General features: G+C 38.8%; 1 protein-coding gene across 10 annotated transcripts in view; it reads left to right on the forward strand.

Moving 5' to 3' along the window:
* Window positions 1–19,546, forward strand: part of Bili (FERM domain-containing protein 8 Bili) — a 530,804-nt gene that overhangs the window by 330,227 nt on the left and 181,031 nt on the right. For 9 of the 10 annotated variants that reach the window (XM_070113041.1, XM_070113037.1, XM_070113039.1 and 6 more), the window contains one exon: window positions 7,436–7,586. The exons of the other annotated variant lie outside the window; for it this stretch is intronic. In XM_070113041.1, the coding sequence (XP_069969142.1) occupies window positions 7,436–7,586 (151 nt within the window). The remainder of the gene's footprint in view (window positions 1–7,435; window positions 7,587–19,546) is intronic. 10 annotated transcript variants of the gene reach the window in all.

Consider the following 19,546-nt stretch of genomic DNA (forward strand, 5'->3'; position numbering starts at 1 on the left):
GAAACTTGGTAGACATGTTTCATGGTACCGTGAGACGGTTGGTATTGCAGATGGGCGTAATCGGACCACTGCCACGCCCACAAAACGCCATTAATCAAAAACAAATAACTTGCCATAACTAAGCTCCGCAATAAGATACAAGACTGTTATTTGGTACACAGGATCACATTAGGGAGGGGCATCTGCAGTTAAAACTTTTTTTTTTTAAAGTGGGCGTGGTCCCGCCTCTAATAGGTTTAATGTGCATATCTCCTAAACCGCTAATGCTATAATAACAAAATTCACTGGAAGCAAATGTTTTTAGCACTTCTATTGACGGTGTGAAAATAGTTGAAATCGGGTGGCAACTCCGCCCACTCCCCATATAACGGTACTGTTAAAAACTACTAAAATCGCGATAAATCAAGCACTAAACACGCCAGAGACATTAAATTTTATCTCTGAGATGGTATGAGATGACTTTATAGGAACCGCGTTCAAAATTAGACAGTGGGCGTGGCACAGCCCACTTTTAGGTAAAAACCCATATCTTGAGATCTGCTCAACTGATTTCAACCAAATTCGGTGCATAACGTTCTTTTCATGTTTCTATGCCATAGTGCGAAAATGGGCGAAATCGGACTACAACCACGCTTACTTCCCATGTAACACCATTTTCAATTCCATCTGATTCTTTCACTTTCCACTATGCAAATCAGGTAACAATGATTATATCGGGGTAAAACTTTGCGTGAATAATGCAATTAAAGTATGCCACCTTGTGGCCAAAAATTGTCTAAATCGAACCAAAAATGTTCAAGCCCCTAAGTACTAAATATGTGGACCCCAGTGCCTATAGTTGACCTTCTACCGAAAATATCAGTCAATCCACAAAGAAATCTCAAACGAGTATACCATTTGACTTTGCGAGAGTATAAAATGTTCGGTTACATCCGAACTTAGCCCTTCCTTACTTGTTATACATAAAATTGCTTGATATGATGTTCTCGAGTATAGCTGAGCAATGTCAAAATTAATATATTTCTCTATCCCCAATATATATATGATTTCCCCCTTTCCACCTGACTTTACACCGTTCCGGTTGATCAACGTGATATTTTAACGAAATTAAGTGGAAAAGATTACTTAAAAATTATATGGTTTGACGCTGAATTAGAATGAAATTAGTACATACTAAGTCTAAACCTCATACCTTCATATAATGAATTCCGATCTTTTTACAAAAGTTAACATTTCGGAGAAAAAAATAGAATTGACACAAAATAAATCTATGATCAATAACATAAGTTAATAAGATACCAAATAATAATCGAGTAATGAATGTTGAATTCTGACGCAATTATACTTTCGCAACATGTTGCAACATAGTATAGTTTTGTTCACCAAAGAGTTGTTTGCATCACCTAAAGTGATAGATATAGATTTCTATATACATATATTTCTTCTAATATTTGGTGATAATTAGTGGTTAGGTATATTTTATCAGCCATTATGTTTCTTAGAGTGCTGGACTTTGTATAGATCAAAAAAATCTTTCTAGAAAAAATTGCATGAAATAAATATTAGTAATGTAGTATCAAAAAAACTGAAGCCCCTTTTTATGTGGTTATAGATAAACTGCGACCCCATCGGTTTACATGCTACTGTCTATTATTTCAGTTTTGCGACACATTTTAATATGAAGGTCATGAGGTGAACTGTAAACTCAAGAAAATTACATTTTTACCTAGCGCCGTTGGCAGCTTATGTAAGGTTTAGATATTAAGACAGAAAGAAGAAAATCTACATACCTGCTATACATATGTGTATATCATACTTAATTATATGTAAGTTATTGTTAATTTAGCCTTCATGGGTAGACCCTTCAAAATAGGTACCATAGATCCTCCTGTTTTAGAAAGCGTTTAACAAAAGTAATTTACGGAGGGATTTTCCGAGAACTTAATTTCAATGTAATGAAATAAACTACTAATTTCTAAAATATAAATATAACTAAATATTATGTATTATTATGTTAGTGAATAGCTAAGTAATATATAGGTATACAAAAGTACGTAAGCAGTACCAACATGTTGCAAGAGTATAATAAATATCAGTACACTGTGTTTGTAGTTTCAATTTCACTTGATGTCTTTACAAGCAAAGTGCTTTATTCAAACTAATTTTAGTATATTACACAGTACAGTGTATAGTGACGAGCAATAGCATAGCAAGGACTTACATGGAATTACAGTGAAAGATAGCAGCACCTAGGATCCAACTTTTAACACCCGGACGGACTGAATTATATAAGTATTATCTATAAGTATTTTATATATTAATCCATTTGTTATTAATTAATTATGCCTAGATTAAGTAGAAAATCTATATTACTAAGTCGTCTTCAGAATAGAAGACGTATGAGAGTTCTTCGTGCAAACTCTTTATATAGAGATAGTGAGCAGTCACAAAATACTGTAAGTCACGCTAATCGTAGATTAGATTCCGATGTACGTCTGTCCGAACAAATTATCAATACAAATCAACATAGAACCAGGCGGGAAAATCTCGAGGTACGGTCTTTTGAACAAAATTTTTATACTGTTCAACATAGAACAAGGCGGCAAGATCCCCAAATCCGTTTTGAAGAGCAAATAAGAGATACTCGAGGTCATAGATCTCGGCGTGAAGACCCCGAGGTTCAATCTGTTGAGCAAGTTGCAAATACTGTTCAACATAGAACAAGGCGACAAGATCCGCAAATTCGCTCTGAAGAGCAAATAAGAGATACTCGACGTCATAGATCTCGGCGTGAAGACCCCGAGGATCGATCTGTTGAGCAAGTTGCAAATACTGTTCTACATAGAACAAGACGACAAGATCCGCAAATTCGCTCTGAAGAGCAAATAAGAAATACTCGAGGTCATAGGTCTCGGCGTGAAGACCCCGAGGTTCGATCTGTTGAGCAAGTTGCAAATACTGTTCAACATAGAACAAGACGACCAGATCCGCAAATTCGCTCTGAAGAGCAAATAAGAAATACTCGAGGTCATAGGTCTCGGCGTGACGTCCCCGATGTTCGATCTGTTGAGCAAGTTGCAAATACTGTTCAACATAGAACAAGGCGGCAAGATCCACAAATTCGCTCTGAGGAGCAAATAAGAAATACTCGAGGTCATAGATCTCGAGAAACACAACGTCGACAGCTTAGTAGGAGGGGTATGAGTGAAGAAATTTTGAATCAGAGACGTCTTAGACAAGGTCAAGTTTGCCTTCGTAGAGATAAACCACTTAATAGACAAATTGAAAACCAAAGGCAGTCTTAACGAATCCGATTAAAGAGAGAAAATAATGTTATAGAAATTGATAATAGTGGCAATTTACAAGTTTCAAAAACTTTTATTTCCAAAATATAATGAAGGGCCCTACTGAAGTATGTGTTTGCTGTGGCGGCTTATGGTTTTCACACCAAGTTCGCAAATTAAATTTCGAAACTATTGCGCAAGGTCACCCGAATGCTGCATCCGCCTTCTTTTTAATCCAAAAATTTCCTTCAGAAGATGGAAATTACAATTTTTGTGCTACTTGCAAAAATGCGATTGTTAAAAGAACGTTCCAAAAATATGTTTCGCTAACGGTCTAGACTTTCCTGAAATACCGGATTGTTTGAAAGGTTTAACCCCAATTGAAGAACATCTCATAATGCCTAGATTGCCTTTTATGACAATCCGTCCGTTGGGATATCAAGGTCAGAGTTTGCGCAAAGGTGCTGTTGTTAATATATCTCTACCAAGGTCCTTTGATGAGGCTCATGTTATACAAATTCACTTAAGAAGGCGTTAATAATATTCAAGCGAACTCGCGCATTATTTTCTTAGTATTTCATATTACAACGACAACAAATTCATTCATAAGGAACGTGCGTCTGCCTTAAAGTAAAGTGCGTTCGTTCATAACTCTGCGCCGCGCTATTTTTTCTGTGCGCCTGGTAAGCCACATTTGGTTTTCATATAGAATTCCTACGCAAATGCGAAATTAAGTTTATAAAATTAATGAAGGAATGAAATTGAATTTGAATGGTTTCAGTAAAACGAGAAAAATTCAATTTTATAATTTGTATCACTGAAAATCCTACCATTCCCCTCGCCTTTGTATGTTGGCCACAAGCTGCTTCCTCACAACATTTGCTAAAAATCAGAAATTGAAGAATTTGTCTGATGTTCCCTTCAGAAAGGAGAATTGGCAACATGATCTATTAGCGAGTTAAAATAATATTTTAATTTTTTTCATATTATGCACTATTTAAGGCATTAAATTATAAAATTTATATAAAATTGCCATTCATATGAAATCATTAACTACTTCTATATATTCTAAGCACACTGCATATAGTACTTTTATATGTTTACTTATTATCATTATTTCATAGTTTGTCGATTTAGCCCATTTTATCTAAATACGACGCTATGAAAATGCAGCCCAATCGGTAATCGCAATATTTCAAAAGAGCATAAGTCAACTTTCAATACAAACCACTGCAAAAGAGACAAACGAGACAACATAGCCGATCGACATTGTCACAAAATTATCGATTGAAACAAATTTTGTCAACTCCGCCACGAGGCGCAAAATTCGGCGTTAATATGTATGCGAGCTCATATGTATATATGTATGTTTGTCGACAAAGTCGTCATTTGGGTTTTTTCAATAACACGATGTCCGCGCGAACTCGCCGTTATTTCGTTGGCTTGCCACCATGCACAGAGGCGTGTCAAGTGAAGGCTCATAATATATTAATATGTTGCTTAATTTGTATTGAAAAATACTGATGCATTTATGAATTATTTTCGTAATATAATATATATTATATATATATATATAAATACACATAAACTCATACCTATAATCGTTTTTAAACTAAATTCGATAAATAAAATATATATCCGAAATAATTATGTGGCAGTGCGCCCCAATCCCTCCTTGCCTTCAATCGTTCAACTCGCAAAAAGCGTAGACAAAAGTCATCGCTTGTGCGGGGCAAGAAGAAGCAAGCATCAGCGTACGTGTATTTAAGAATGTATGTGTGTAAATTGCTCACGCAACGCACATACATAAGTTGGAAAAATTGCCTATTAAATGTTTATTTTATTATGAATTCTGGGGTTTTCACCGGTAATACAGATTTTGAATTCAGAAGGTTTTTTATAATTATAAATTTGTCATATCATAGAAATTGAAAACATAAATCTAAATAGGTATGCGCAACGATTTTTCATTTAGGAATATTCGTTGTGTCTATTTAAAGCATTTCGCACATTGCGTGGTGTATTTTTCTTTTTCGAAGTTATATTTTTCGATGTTCCCTCATGTGGAATTACAAATTAGTACTCAAAAAGATTTCAATTAACATTATAGACATTAAACAAATGTTAAAATCTCCAACAATTAGCTCATTTTGATTGCATAACTCAGAACTAAGGACTTCCTGAAGTTCTACAATTAAATGTCTGACAGAGAAAGCTAAATTTCTATATGGAATATTAATATTGAAACATTTAATCAAAACCGCTTCTAAAACTTTGCGGCCTGACTAAATTTTCTTTACAGCCTTTGATTCAATAGAGCTAGCAATACTATGCTTTGCATATATTATAATGCTCCGTTTATTTCTGTTGCTTGTTTCCGTGCTATCTATCCTCAGCTCGTTAATTGGAGCAAGTCCTGGTATATCGAAACTTTTGCAAGGATAACTCCAAGTTTCTACAAAACATAAATTATCTGAAGATAGCATCAAACAGTCGCTTTTTATATCATTAATGCGTGAAGACTCTGAGCGTGAAGACTCTGAACGTTATGGAATAAAATTTGACGTCCTGATGTTCTTGAAATCATAAAACTGAAATTTGTTGTCAGAGCTTTATTTGTGTTCAATTCCCTCAGTTTCTTAAATACAGGATCCCATTCAGAAAATTAAACGAGGAATAAAATTTTCTATGATGAATAGACCTTCTGCGGTAGTAGCTCGACTGCAAGCGACATATATTGAAGCTCTAGGCATTCTGGGTTGAGTATGAACTACAACTTTATTATATGTGACACCCTAATTTTTATGAATAGTTATTCCCTCAGCCGGACCGGTAAACATATTTCTTTGAATTGAAATTTGTTCTTTTTGTTTATATTGAAAATATTTTAGAACATTTTCAATTGGTATCCAGGAATTTTCTAGAGCCGTATATATCGGCCAATATGTGAGTTTATTTTATGAATTTGAGCGAAAGTGGTTTTCTACTAAAAGTGTATCTTTGTTTTTAAAATGGACGAAATCGGGTGAAAACATACCTTATCCCTCATATAACAGATATTCAGGATTTTGTAACGACTGGCTGACTTTATTCCATATAAGTATGTTGGCGAGTGAGGTATCTTAAACAAACACAGAAAGCTTTCTCTTCTGTTAATAATGTGTGGTATTGCGAAAATTATATAACATCAGGTCAACTCTTATCTTCCATATATCTAATATTAAGTTTTTAAACTTTCGGTTGGCTTTTTAACGTATACTTCGGTCAAAATGTAAGATATCTTTGTTAATTTAACTAAACGTGTATTATTGGATAAACCATACTATAGTTTAATGCCGAAAATATGTGAATTCAGTCTACGAATTAACCCAACTCCCATATAATACATCTAATGAAATTAGTGAACTATAATCCTTGTAATCCTTTCAGCACCTTAAAGTATTTCGTCAGCAAGTTGCGAGAGTAAAAGATATTCGGTTTCACCCGAACTTAGCCCTTCCTGACTTATTTGTTATAAAGTTTGCCAACTGAAATTATTTCCCTGGCGTATATCTTTGCAAACCGCGAGAGTAAAATGTTCGGTTACACACGAAATTAGTTCTTCCTTACCTGTTTTTACTGTCATTACTAAGTATATACTAGAGAACAATTCTCCATAGATACGTGCTCTTAGCTTTTTAATTAAAGGCAGTATAGCGGGTAATAAAAAATATGAAAAATCGGTTGTATGGGAGATATATGTTATAGTTGTCCGATCTGACCGATTCCGACAAATGAAATGACAAAATGCACCTTTGTATTAAATTACTTTCGGATATCTCAAAAACTGAAAAACAAATTTTTACAATCCTAAACTTCGCATAAAAAATCCCTGGCTCGTATATGGTCTGATCCTGTGCGGTGCATTGGTGTGCAAGTATTGTACTATGTAGAGTGGTGCGCTGATGTGGTGACGATTTGAATTACGAGGGAGAGGGTTAAGCTCATTTAGACATATTATGTTTTTCATAATTTTTTTTTTTTGTAAAAATGAAATAATATTGCAATTACGTGAAGCTTTTTCGCTATCTCACGTATTTAGTATTCTGTTGAAAAATAAATACAAATTATATACATTCATATCCGTTTTGTATTCCGATCTCTTTCCACAGTTTGATACAATGGAGAATGGAATTCAGGTTTCTAAATTAATGCAAATATTTTCCAAACAAGCAAGTATGATAGACGCCCTCATCTCATATTTTACTGAACAAATTCGAAAACTTCAAGTGAGTGGAAACACGTGCGATCAATATCATGCAGGTAAATTTCATAATATTCTTTCTATTATGTATGCATTTATTTTACTTTCATATTTGATAGCATATTCATTTATAAGTAATCGACTTGCATTTTTTTTTTATTTGTCAAGTTTTTATTTACGTTTTTTAAAAATGAATGCTTGGAATACTGAATAGAGAGTTTGGGTAGTGCAGCGGTACAATGCTTTGCAGTCCGTCATTTCCGTCCAAAGGGAATTCAGACGGGATTTTAACGGCACACTCCGAGTAGATGGACCATTATGAGGTTGGTAAGCATGTTTGCCGAATCTGGATGTATCATAATGACTTAAGCCTGTTTCCGTACAAAGTTCAAATAAAAAGCCGGTAAAACCCTCTAGATTTGCCTATTCGCCTGAAATTTTGCCAAAAATTATTGAAATGGCCGAAGAAGACAATAACTTGATAAATTGCCTGTTAATATCTGATGAGGCCCATCTTGGTCTAAACGAAAATGTAAACAAGCAAAATTGCCGTAGAAATATTCAACGAGACATAATTTCACCCAGAACGAGTCCCTGTGTGGTGCACACTTTCATTAAGGTGTATTGTCGCCCGACATACTTTTTTGAAGAAAACAGTGTAACAGTAACTGTCAATGGGCACCGTTATTTAAAGATGTTGAATGAGTTTTTTACGCAGAACGCCGAAAACGTATCGCTTTCAATAGCGTTTGGTTGCAGCAAGATGGAGCAACTGCACACATAGTCAGACCGGTTATTGCGGAGATACAGCAATAATTTGAAAACAAATTAAAATCAAGAAACTCCACTTTCCGCTGGCCCCAAGGTCTCCTGATCTGACTGCACTAGACTTTTGTGGGGTTATGTCAAGCCAGAGGTATACAAAACAGAACCCAGAAATCTGACTGAACTAAAGCAGTCCAATAAACCCATAATTGAGGCGATCCCGACTTCAATCCTTCAGGCCGCAAAGAATTATTTTCTAATTAGGTGTCGTATATGCGTGGCTGAGCATGGAGGTTAGTTACATTTCATAATTTTTAAACTCAATTAATTATATAAAATAAAATAAGTTTTCTATATAATAAACAAGTAAGGAAGGGCTAAGTTCGGATGTAACCGAACATTTTATACTCTCGCAAAGTCAAATGGTATACTCGTTTGAGATTTCTTTGTGGATTGACTGATATTTTCGGTAGAAGGTCAACTATAGGCACTGGGGTCCACATATTTAGTACTTAGGGGCTTGAACATTTTTGGTTCGATTTAGACAATTTTTGGCCACAAGGTGGCATACTTTAATTGCATTATTCACGCAAAGTTTTACCCCGATATAATCATTGTTACCTGATTTGCATAGTGGAAAGTGAAAGAATCAGATGGAATTGAAAATGGTGTTACATGGGAAGTAAGCGTGATTGTAGTCCGATTTCGCCCATTTTCGCACTACGACATAGAAACATGAAAAGAACGATATGCACCGAATTTGGTTGAAATCGGTTGAGCAGATCTCAAGATATGAGTTTTCACCTAAAAGTGGGCTGTGCCACGCCCACTGACTAATTTTGAACGCGGTTCCTATAAAGCCAATTTATACCATCTCAGAGAAAAAATTTAATGTCTCTGGCGTGTTTAGTGCTTGATTTATCGCGCTTTTAGTAGTTTTTAACAGTACCGTTATATGGGGAGTGGGCGGGGTTGCCACCCGATTTCAACTATTTTCACACCGTCAATAGAAGTGCTAAAAACATTTGCTTCTAGTGAATTTTGTTATTATAGCATTAGCGGTTTAGGAGATATGCACATTAAACCTATTAGAGGCGGGACCACGCCCACTTTTAAAAAAAAAGTTTTAACTGCAGATGCCTCTCCGTAATGTGATCCTGTGTACCAAATAGCAGTCTTGTATCTTATTGCGGAGCTTAGTTATGGCAAGTTATTTGTTTTTGATTAACGGCGTTTTGTGGGCGTGGCAGTGGTCCGATTACGCCCATCTGCAATACCAACCGTCTCACGGTACCAAGAAACATGTCTACCAAGTTTCATAAAGATATCTCAATTTTTACTCAAGTTAGAGCTTGCACGGACGGACGGACAGACGGACGGACGGACAGACAGTCACCCGGATTTCAACTCGTCTCTTCATCCTGATCATTTATATATATATAACCCTATATCTAACTCGATTAATTTTAGGTGATACAAACAACCGTTAGTTGAACAAAACTATTATACTCTGTAGCAACAGGTTGCGAGAGTATAAAAACAAATAAATTTAATGTATTGATTATTAAATTATTTAGGTTTGCATTTGTAGCACGATTCGTGAGCCACCCTGTACAATAAGTCATATACTCACTTAGTTTCATTGCCACATTTTTTTCATGTCGAGATATTTGTATTTAAATAAATCTAACTAAAACAAATCCCTATATTCCTCATATAAGTTCTAATATAAATGCCATAAAGTCAACCAGAAAGAGCCCTAATCATTGTATTTTCTTTTGTGATTAGCTAGGGGCTATGAGATCTTTATATTTAGAATATTTTGGTTCGATTTCAGTAATTTTTCGCTAACACTTCATGAACTAATCGTTGTCGGTCCACACCCATTATCCATTTTTATACCAATTCATATGTGCCCTTTCGTACCACATATAGTATAAGATGTTTTACTTCCGACGTTTTTTTTTAAAGAGTCAAGGCACTTTAAGTATTGTACTTTTTTGTCGCATGGCAGATGTCATATTTCAGGTTTCCTGATGCTGTTCCCTTTATGGCTTACAACATCGACGACAACTGAAATTTTTTTCTTAAAATTGAGTGCGTCAGCCCGTACATTTGACCAGCGGTACTCACCCATAGCATACTTGTATGTTTGTAGTTTGTACTCTAAAAATGTAAATGCAAAGCAATGATTTTTAAGTATACTGGGCTACCAGTAAGTGTGACAGATTAAGTGGACATACAACATTGGATATATTATACAATAATATAGTATATATGTATATATAGATATAGTTTAATGTCGAAAATGTGTGAAATATGTAGGTTTCCAAATGTACTCAACTTCCATATACTACAGATAATCAGCCTTATTATAAACTTCGTGTGAATAAATCAATCCCATGTACTTTTATTTTCCTGTGAACAAAAATTCGCATCTCGAATTTCGTGTGAAATGTTTGTAATTTCTATTATGCTATTGTGAACTTCGGTAACCTGTCACATATGTTTTTGTTTTAATTTAGTGGCATGAAAACAATCGTTTCAAACTTCTAAAGCCAATTATGCAATTGTTTAAGCTTAAAAGCGTAGTTTTAATTTTAATTATGTGTTTATCGTACATATCTTTTTTGTTTTAATCGGTTTTAGGTGTATAAATTATGCAGGTTATAATTTCCGGATGTATTGGTATATTTGAAGGAATAATGAATGTGAAAAAAAAACTTTTTGAATGGATATTGGCATTGGGTAGCAACTTGAGAACCGATGATTCCCTTTATACAGTCTAAAATCGATTTCGATGATGGCCCCTAGATATTGAAAGAATCATGTAACTTCATTCAAAATCCACATACCTTCTCCTTGTTTTTTTTTGTTTTTAAATCCTTTCCTACATCAGGATTTTCGGCCCTCGTGTTGACCAAAAACGGCAACTGTATTTTATTAATAGGCCTTAGTACAAATAAAAAAGTTTTTAAAATCAAGTAAATTGTTATGCATGTTTTATTGGTAATTGTTCCCCACTATTAATTTTGTGAACGAATTTCATGTATTCACATGCAAAAAATTACATCTACGATTAGGGAACATTTTCGATTGTGGGATATTTTTCCCATGTGAGGTGCACGATGAGAAAAACACAAATTTGTGATTTTTTCCATTGGAATTGGCGTTCACACGAAGTTTGCAATAAGACTGAATGATTCTCGTTATTCTAGCTAGGAAAAGGTATTGTCCGAATTCAATACCTTTTGGGTAAGAGTAGGCATATCTTAGAAGAGTAATTTGTACGAAGATTTATTTTGATAACATCATTGGTGCTTGCTTTATATAACGTAAATTGATTATCTGATCGAATTTGAAATTGTGTTATATAGGAAGTAAACATGGCTGTAGTCTGATTTCGCCCATTTTCATAATATAACAAAAATATGAGGATAATCTTATATGCTTAATTTGATGAAAATTGTTAAATTAGTTCCTTATTATTTCATAAAAAAATTGATGGTATAAATTGAATGTTTCTGACGTATTTCTTTAGTGAGTTGTCGAACTTTTACTAGTTGGACGTGGTTACATTTCGATTGTACCCATTTTCACACTAAATGATAAGGCGCTAGAAGAAGGGAACTTAGAAAAACGAAAAGGTGCAGGTTCGACAGCGAATTTTTGTAAAATTTTATCAAGGAGTTCACCTCACACGCAGGAGAAACAAATAACATTTCTCGCTTTTATAACAGCGGTGAATCTGTACACATACACTTTTCTAACATAACCAACCGGCGAATATTGAAGAGAATATAATATGTATGCCAAACTGGGAATATTGATATGACATTTGAAATATATTCCCTTTTATTGAACTATTCTTTATTATTTTTTAAATATGAGAAATATATCAAAATACTTTTAAATGATTACTAATAAAGTATTTTGATATATTTCTTAAAATAATTCATGTACTTGACATCGTTATGGAGTCATAAAAGTACAGAATTGTGTTTTGCCGTCGATATTTTCATATCATGTGTACATGTAAAGAAATATGAAAGAAAAATATTTGTAAATTTGTCTATAAACAACATATGTATGTATGTAGATATGTACACTCATTACTTCATGTGAAATCTCCGTTGATCGAAGCTCACGTTTTTTGCTTTTATGTCAAAGAGTCAATCTGTCGAAGGACTGACGCGACGACAAAGCGTCACAACATTGTGTTGTTGGTAGAAAATCCGAGATGTGTCGAAAAATAAACGAACGCTCGCCGATTGTCACCGCTTCCCTTGCCGCTCTAACAGCTTTGTCAACAAATCATCGTAAATATGTATGTTTATATATGAGCATGCATACATATTGACTCAGATTTTTGCGAGTCACGGAAAAATATTTTAGAATTGTAAAATATTATAAATCAACAAAAGCTTTGTTGCCACTTTTGTCAGTTTTTTCTGTGTTTTGTGGTCGGGGAGATGTGTAAGGCGTTTGCTTTATGAATGAAACGACTTAGCTTTTTGCATGGGTGCCAGCGTTCATGAATGAAAATGTTATTGTTGTTGTGTGATTTACTACAAATGTAGGATTTATCAATTTGGCTGCCATATTGATTTCTAACGCTGCTCATGCTATTTGAGAGAATTGTTGTTTTTGTATAACAATGTTTGTATTTTTCTAAGCATATATACATATGTAATATGTGGATTTGCGTATTACTTATTTTGCATTGTCATACGCATATTTGTACATACATACTTGCATATAGAGCAGTGCGCGCACATGTATTTATTAAGAAGTGATAATATATTATTATATTATTGTATATACAATAATATAACATATTGATGTACATATGTACATACATAAATTATTAATTCTGTAACAATTAAATCTAGGAAATTATGAAAATAATAAAATATCATTTTTTGCATAATCTTCCACATTTTATCAATGTAGCATTCGTACAAAAAAATCATATTATATTATCAATTTTTCATCATAAAAATCGTTTATATGGCAAAAAATAATCATGCATATGTGAAGCATTTGTATTTTTTGTTCAAAGTATTTAATTTTTCTCTTTATGTTGGTAGATACGAATTTTGTCAGACAACGTTGTTATAAATTCTCATTTCTGTTAAATAACAGCAAATACTACAGAAAATGGTGAACTCCTTCATCTCAATTTTTCAGCTCTGTTAGCCAACCAATCGAGCATCATACAAAATTCAATTTGCACCTTCTCGTTCTTCTAAGTTCTCTAGTTGGTATAGTAGCTTCAATGGTTTAGGTGTTTTTCGCAATATGTTGCAAGAGTATAACTGTTTAATAGTGTGTCTCAGGCTTTAATAAGGTCTCTAACTGGCTGAAATTGATTCCATAAGTTTTTTCGTTGTTTCCGATGGGATTTTGTTCAACTCCTCCAAATTAAAAATTTTTTATTGCTTCTGTTCTTGTCTATTTGTGTAGTTTTATCTTTATCTTTTATCTTGTTAATAACGGAATTGTAGGGCTACAAAGCTTTTTTTGTAGCCGCGCAAACATCGAAAAAGCGAAATATTTAAGCGAAGTTGTAACAGCGATAAAATACAAAGGGCCGAGTAATGATGCTATGTGTGGTCAGCTATTAGACTAACTTTATTCGCAAAATTCTTCTCTTTAAATAATATTATAAGCAATATTGCAATACCGTTCAATACATAATTTCCGCTAAGTACATAGTTTCGTTTTCTATGAGTGCATACATATAATATAATATATACATAAGTATGTATATTAGATTATTTAGATTAGATTAATTTTGAGGTATGCACCGTGACCTATGGTCTATTGTGCCCTCCCCTAAGTCATATCGTATCATCTAGGCCCAGCATGTTGATAAATTTCAAAATTCTGCTGGGTGCTAGTGAGGCGATACAATCCCTGTGTGGAAACACGGATCCCAGGGCCTTGATTCTGCGTCTGCAGACTGCTGTGCAGTTCATCAGCAGATGTTCAGTGGTTTCCGGCTCTATGTCGCCGAACCGGCAGTTTGCAGAAGAGGCTATACCCATGTTGAAGAGGTGCTTCTTGAGCCTGCAGTGGCCCGTGTAGAATGCTACCAGTAGCCGGAATTTGTTCCTTGGGAGATTAATTATGGCTTTGAACCGCTTGAGGTCGTAACCCCCATTAGCAGTCTGGCATGGTGCATGCCCTGGAGTTGGACCAACCGCTATGAATGGTTCCGGTCCTACCATTTTTGTAGAGGCTGCAGAGCGGGCCAACTTATCAGCTAGTTCGTTCCTAGCTATACCCCTATGGCCAGGCACCCAGATAAGGTGCACTCGGTTGTGCTCCGATAGGCTGTTCAGCCGTTCTATACACTCCAGCACTAGACGAGATCTGACCTCATAGGCAGAGATCGCTCTTAGTGCCGCCTGACTATCGCTGAGTATAGCAATACTCTTATTGTGTGTAGGGATAACACCGACTTATAGCATAGACCTCGGCTTGGAAAATTCTAGGGAAACTTCCCATGGGAATGGAGAGTTTGGTGCTTGGCCCAGCGACACCTGCACCAATCCCCTCCTCCGTTTTCGACCCGTCGGTGTACCACTTGATAGTGCTTCCCCTTAGCAGCAGGTCCAGTGAAGAGTCATTCCACTCAGACTTGTTGCCAAGGGTAACTTGGAACTTTCTGCTGAAGTTTACTACTTTGGTAATGCTATCCCTTGGGAGAAGGGCTAGTGGTATTTCCTCACTTAGCTCTTTCATCTGCTGGGATGAGATTACCTTCCCTTTGCCAGCTCGCTCTGATGTCATTTGGAGCAGAGTTCGTTTGGCAGTCTGTTTGATTACCAGGTGTAGCGGTGAAAGTTCTAGCATGACTTCCAGTGCTGCGGTCGGACACGTTCGCATTGCTCCCGACGCGCAGATGCAGGCAAGTCTTTGCAGCTTCGACAGTTTAAGTCCTACCGAAGTCTGCGATGCTTTAGAAACCCACGATACCGCTCCATACGAGATAATCGGTCTCACGATCATGGTGTACATCCACCTGATTGTCCTTGGGGAGCACCCCCCAGGATTTTCCAGCAAGTCGGTTGCACACCATGGGTGCTTTTGTAGCTTTGTTTAGGGTCTGGTCCACGTGCCGATTCCATCGTAGAGTGGAATCCAGCGTGAGGCCCAGATACTTGACCGTGCTGGCCATCTCCACCACTCTGCCGTTCAGGAATATATTTCTGAGGAATGATTGTAGTTTTAGCGGGGTTGATGTTTAAGCCAACCCCACTACACCATCCCTTTGCCAGTCCCAGTCCCCTCTGACCGATATCGCAGAGTGTGTCTTCAAATTTTCCCCTAGCAATGTCATCCGCATATCCCTGATAGCGGATTCCATTGCTAGTCAGCCGCTCAAGGAGATCGTCCACAACTAGGCTCCAAAGTAGGGGGGTTAGCACTCCACCCTATGGGCAACCTCTTGTTGTGCCCAGACGAATTTTAGTGTCTCCTACTGCGGTTTCCGCCACCTTAGTGCGCAGTACGGCTGCAATCCATCTGCGCACTGGTGCTGCCACATTCCTTTTCTCCAGTGCTCTTGACACACTCTCATGAGACGTGTTGTCAAAGGCACCTTCGATGTCGAGGAAGGCGCATAGCATCACCTCGCCCCCATCTAACGAATTCTGGATCTCTGAGGTTAGCTGGTACAGAGCAGTGTTTGTTGACCTGCCTGCTCTGTAAGCATGTTGCTTCGCATGAAGCGGTGAAGCCTTCATCACCTTCGATCGTAGTTCGTGGTCTATGATCTTTTCCATACTCTTAAGACGGAAGGAAGTAAGACTGATTGGCCTGAATGATTTTGCCAATGAATATTCTTTCCTCCCTGCTTTGGGTATGAAGATCACCTTTGCAGTGCGCCATGGTTCTGGGATATATGCCAGCGCTAGGCAGTAGCACCTGCTCCCCCTGTTGCAGAAAAGCTGGAAGGATACCGCCCGCACCCGGGTACTTATATTTTTCAAAGAAGCCTCTATAATGGATTGGTTTAGGGCAGACAGTCTGCTCTCCAATCCAGAAGCCGTTGCGCTTCTATCCAGCTGCTCCCTACTGCTGACATTTGATTCCTAGGGATACGCTTGGGAGGGAGTTGTTTGACCCCCATCCCCAGCACGAATCTTATGATACGGTCATCCGACATGTAGGGTTCCGATGATACTCTCCATTGTGAGATCAGCCCTATCTCAGACTCGTTACTGAGAGTAATGTCAAACACCTCCCTTCTGACACTAGTTACAAAGGTGGGTTCGCACCCCACGTTTGCTGTACTTAAATTCTTACTGGCTATAAACTCGATAAGAGACTCACCCCGTGTGTTGCAGTCCGTGCTGCCCCATTCGGTGTGGTGGGCATTGGCGTCGCAGCCCATGATGAGGGGCAGCTTATTCCGCCTGCAGTGCTCTACAAGGTTGCCGACTGCCTCTGGGGGTGCTGTCAGAGTCTCCCCCGGAAAATAGGCCGCTGCCACGACGAAGTCCGCTCCTTCGTCGTTCCTGGCTTGTACAGCCACCAGGTCCTGTGCTAGGAACTCTGAAATACAGAAAAAATCAATACCGTTCCTAAGTACAATGCAGGTTCTAGGTCTCTCATTTGAGAGATCCCAGATTACCTTATTTGACTCCATTTTGAGGCCCCTGACCTCTTCTTTATTGACCCATGGCTTCTGGATCAGTAGTATGCCCAGACCATCCATCGTAAACCTGCTCGCGATAACCGCCGAGGCTGACGCCGCATGGTGCAGGTTTACCTGGGCAACTTCTATTCGCGGCCTCACTACAGGATCGGCTCCATGAGGAACTGGTCCTCATTCTCACCGTCCTCCGCGATGTCTCCCGCCAGGTTCGCGAGCCCCTCCAGAAGCTCCTGAGTGGAGGGTAGTGCCCCCCCTTGCTCGCCCGTCTTCTCGGAAGGGACCTGCACCGATGTCTCGGCAGTTGCCGCCTGCGTCGACGTACTTGCGCAGGGATGAGTCGCAACCTCATCCACCTGCATTTTTCTTCCTGCATCGCCCTCGGTGATCGTTTTAGGCCTGAATGGCCTCAGGACCAGGCGGAAGCTCACCTTCCTGACGAATTTGTAAGATTCGTCATCTATGGAGAGGTTGAGCCTCCACCCTGAATCCTCCGCATTGCTGCTGGTCACCCGCCAGGCTGATGAATTAAGGCCATCGTTTTGATTGCGGATGAGCCCGAGAGCAAACTCGTATGGCTTGCCTGCGCATCTGGGGAGGAATACCGTCATGCTATGCATGGGCGGAATTTCGTTCCCCTTTTACGCTCAGAGGATGGGTCCATTCCAGCCTGCCAACTTGGGAGCGATCTCCCTCAGCCAACAAGCCGACCTTTCATCCTTGCAGTCAAACTGCAATATGCCTCCCTTTAAATACACCCCATGGAAGGAGGCTTTGTATCCAGACCCACTGAATACCTCCTCCATGAGCAAATCTTGGAGCTCCTCCGACCCCAGCACCTCCGCCGGGTAGTTCAGCGGCAGCACAGCCATACGAATGCCTTTGAGGGCATCCGCATACTTGCGCTGTCCCTCCACTACCCGGGGATGATTTGGGGCGAAGCGGTGGCCACCAGTCGCCTGTGCAACGTTGCCCCTCTGCCACTTGGTGTTGGGCGGTTCCTGCGGCGTCAGCTGTCCGCTTTACCGCTTCACCGCTTGGGTGGTCGGGGGAGCTGCCCTTTCGCAACCTCGGCCTGCGGGCTGAACTGCGCTTGCTGGGCCGTGGCCTCGATTGCTGCCATTGCACTTCTTAATGGCCGCGGTATTACCACCCCTTTGGTTTCCTGAAGCCGGGGAAGTGCTGTCACCTCTCACCCTGTTCCGCGCTAAGTTTTCGGCTTCCTCCGGAGTTCTTCCTTCCTGGAGGTGCCTCAGGTACCACTTCAGGCTGGCACCACTCATACCCTTTCTTCTGAGATCGTCCTGTCCTCCCGGACATCCCGTTGGTGGCAGGGGGGGTAGTCTGCCTCCCCTCTTCCTTCTTCGTTTGCGAGCCCCACCGGAGGTCGCCCGTTGCGACTCTTCTGCATCCAAGCAGTTGCTCCTGCTCAAGAGAGTCTCCGTGGGGTTCTCTTTTTCCTCAGCGGCCGCAGTTCAAGGCGCCTGCTGAACGCCGCTGCACGAGGGCATTGCATCATCGTCATCCCTGGTATGCTCCTCGAACAGCGCTCGCTCCTCTGGCGAAAGGGCGTCCAGGAAGCTGAACTTACGTTTAGCCCCTGATTCGCCCTTACCTGCACCGCTGCTTGTGTCGTTACCATTGTCCAAAGTCGTCTGCTGTTGTTGTTGCCAAGTTCCGTTTGTTGTTGTTGTGGCTTTGGTTTTTGTTGTTCCGTTGTTCATCTTGTTCGTAAGACCCTTGGCTCGACAAGGCGAGCCGTCGGGTCAGCTTTTGTTAAGGGGAACAGAGAGTTCGCCGCGCCAGAGGCCCTTGACGCGGTAAGGCCACCGTTACTTCCCAATGCGGCCCGGTGTTGGGAAGGCTCCGTTAGAATACAGCCGAATTTACCTCCTGGCTGCAAATCATCCAATGGGCACGGGAGTCGCATAACACCCTGGATTAGGAGGTGGCAGCTCTTGGTTGTCGCACTCATACGGCTCCTGACAACCAGTGTGAGGGTGCAAGCACCGCTCGCACCCGTTGGGAGATGCCGAGAATGCTTTGAGACTTAAGCCCCTGCACCACTTGTATAAAAACAGTTCATAAAAGGAGAATAACCCAAGTACATACTTTACTCTATTGCTCCTTCGTATATATTGTGGTTATTAACAAAAGAGAAATATAAAAAAATGGGAACGCAGCATTACAAGAGGCTGCTTACATATTAACAGAGACTGTTAATGAATAGAGAAGGAGCAAATGTTAGCTGTACTGAAATGTTAATTACGATGAGGGAACATCGAAAACGCGCAAGTTCGAAAATAAAATGTCACCACACCTATCAATTTACGCAACGAACTACACCACTCTATAAGCAAAATGTATATACATACATATGCGAAGAAACAAAAATTAAAGTAATTAAAACAATAAAATGCAGAATAATTGACTTATGAAAAGAAAATGTAAATAATGGGGGAAATGATAATGAAAATATATTTGAAATATCATTTAATAAAAAAGGGTTATAAAAATAAAAAAAGGGTATATAAATATATCCGATAGGATTTGAACTTAGGTAAAGTACTTCACGTTGCAATAAGGAAG

This window comes from Bactrocera oleae, chromosome 2, assembly GCF_042242935.1.
Source record: "Bactrocera oleae isolate idBacOlea1 chromosome 2, idBacOlea1, whole genome shotgun sequence".
Classification (NCBI taxonomy): domain Eukaryota; kingdom Metazoa; phylum Arthropoda; class Insecta; order Diptera; family Tephritidae; genus Bactrocera; species Bactrocera oleae.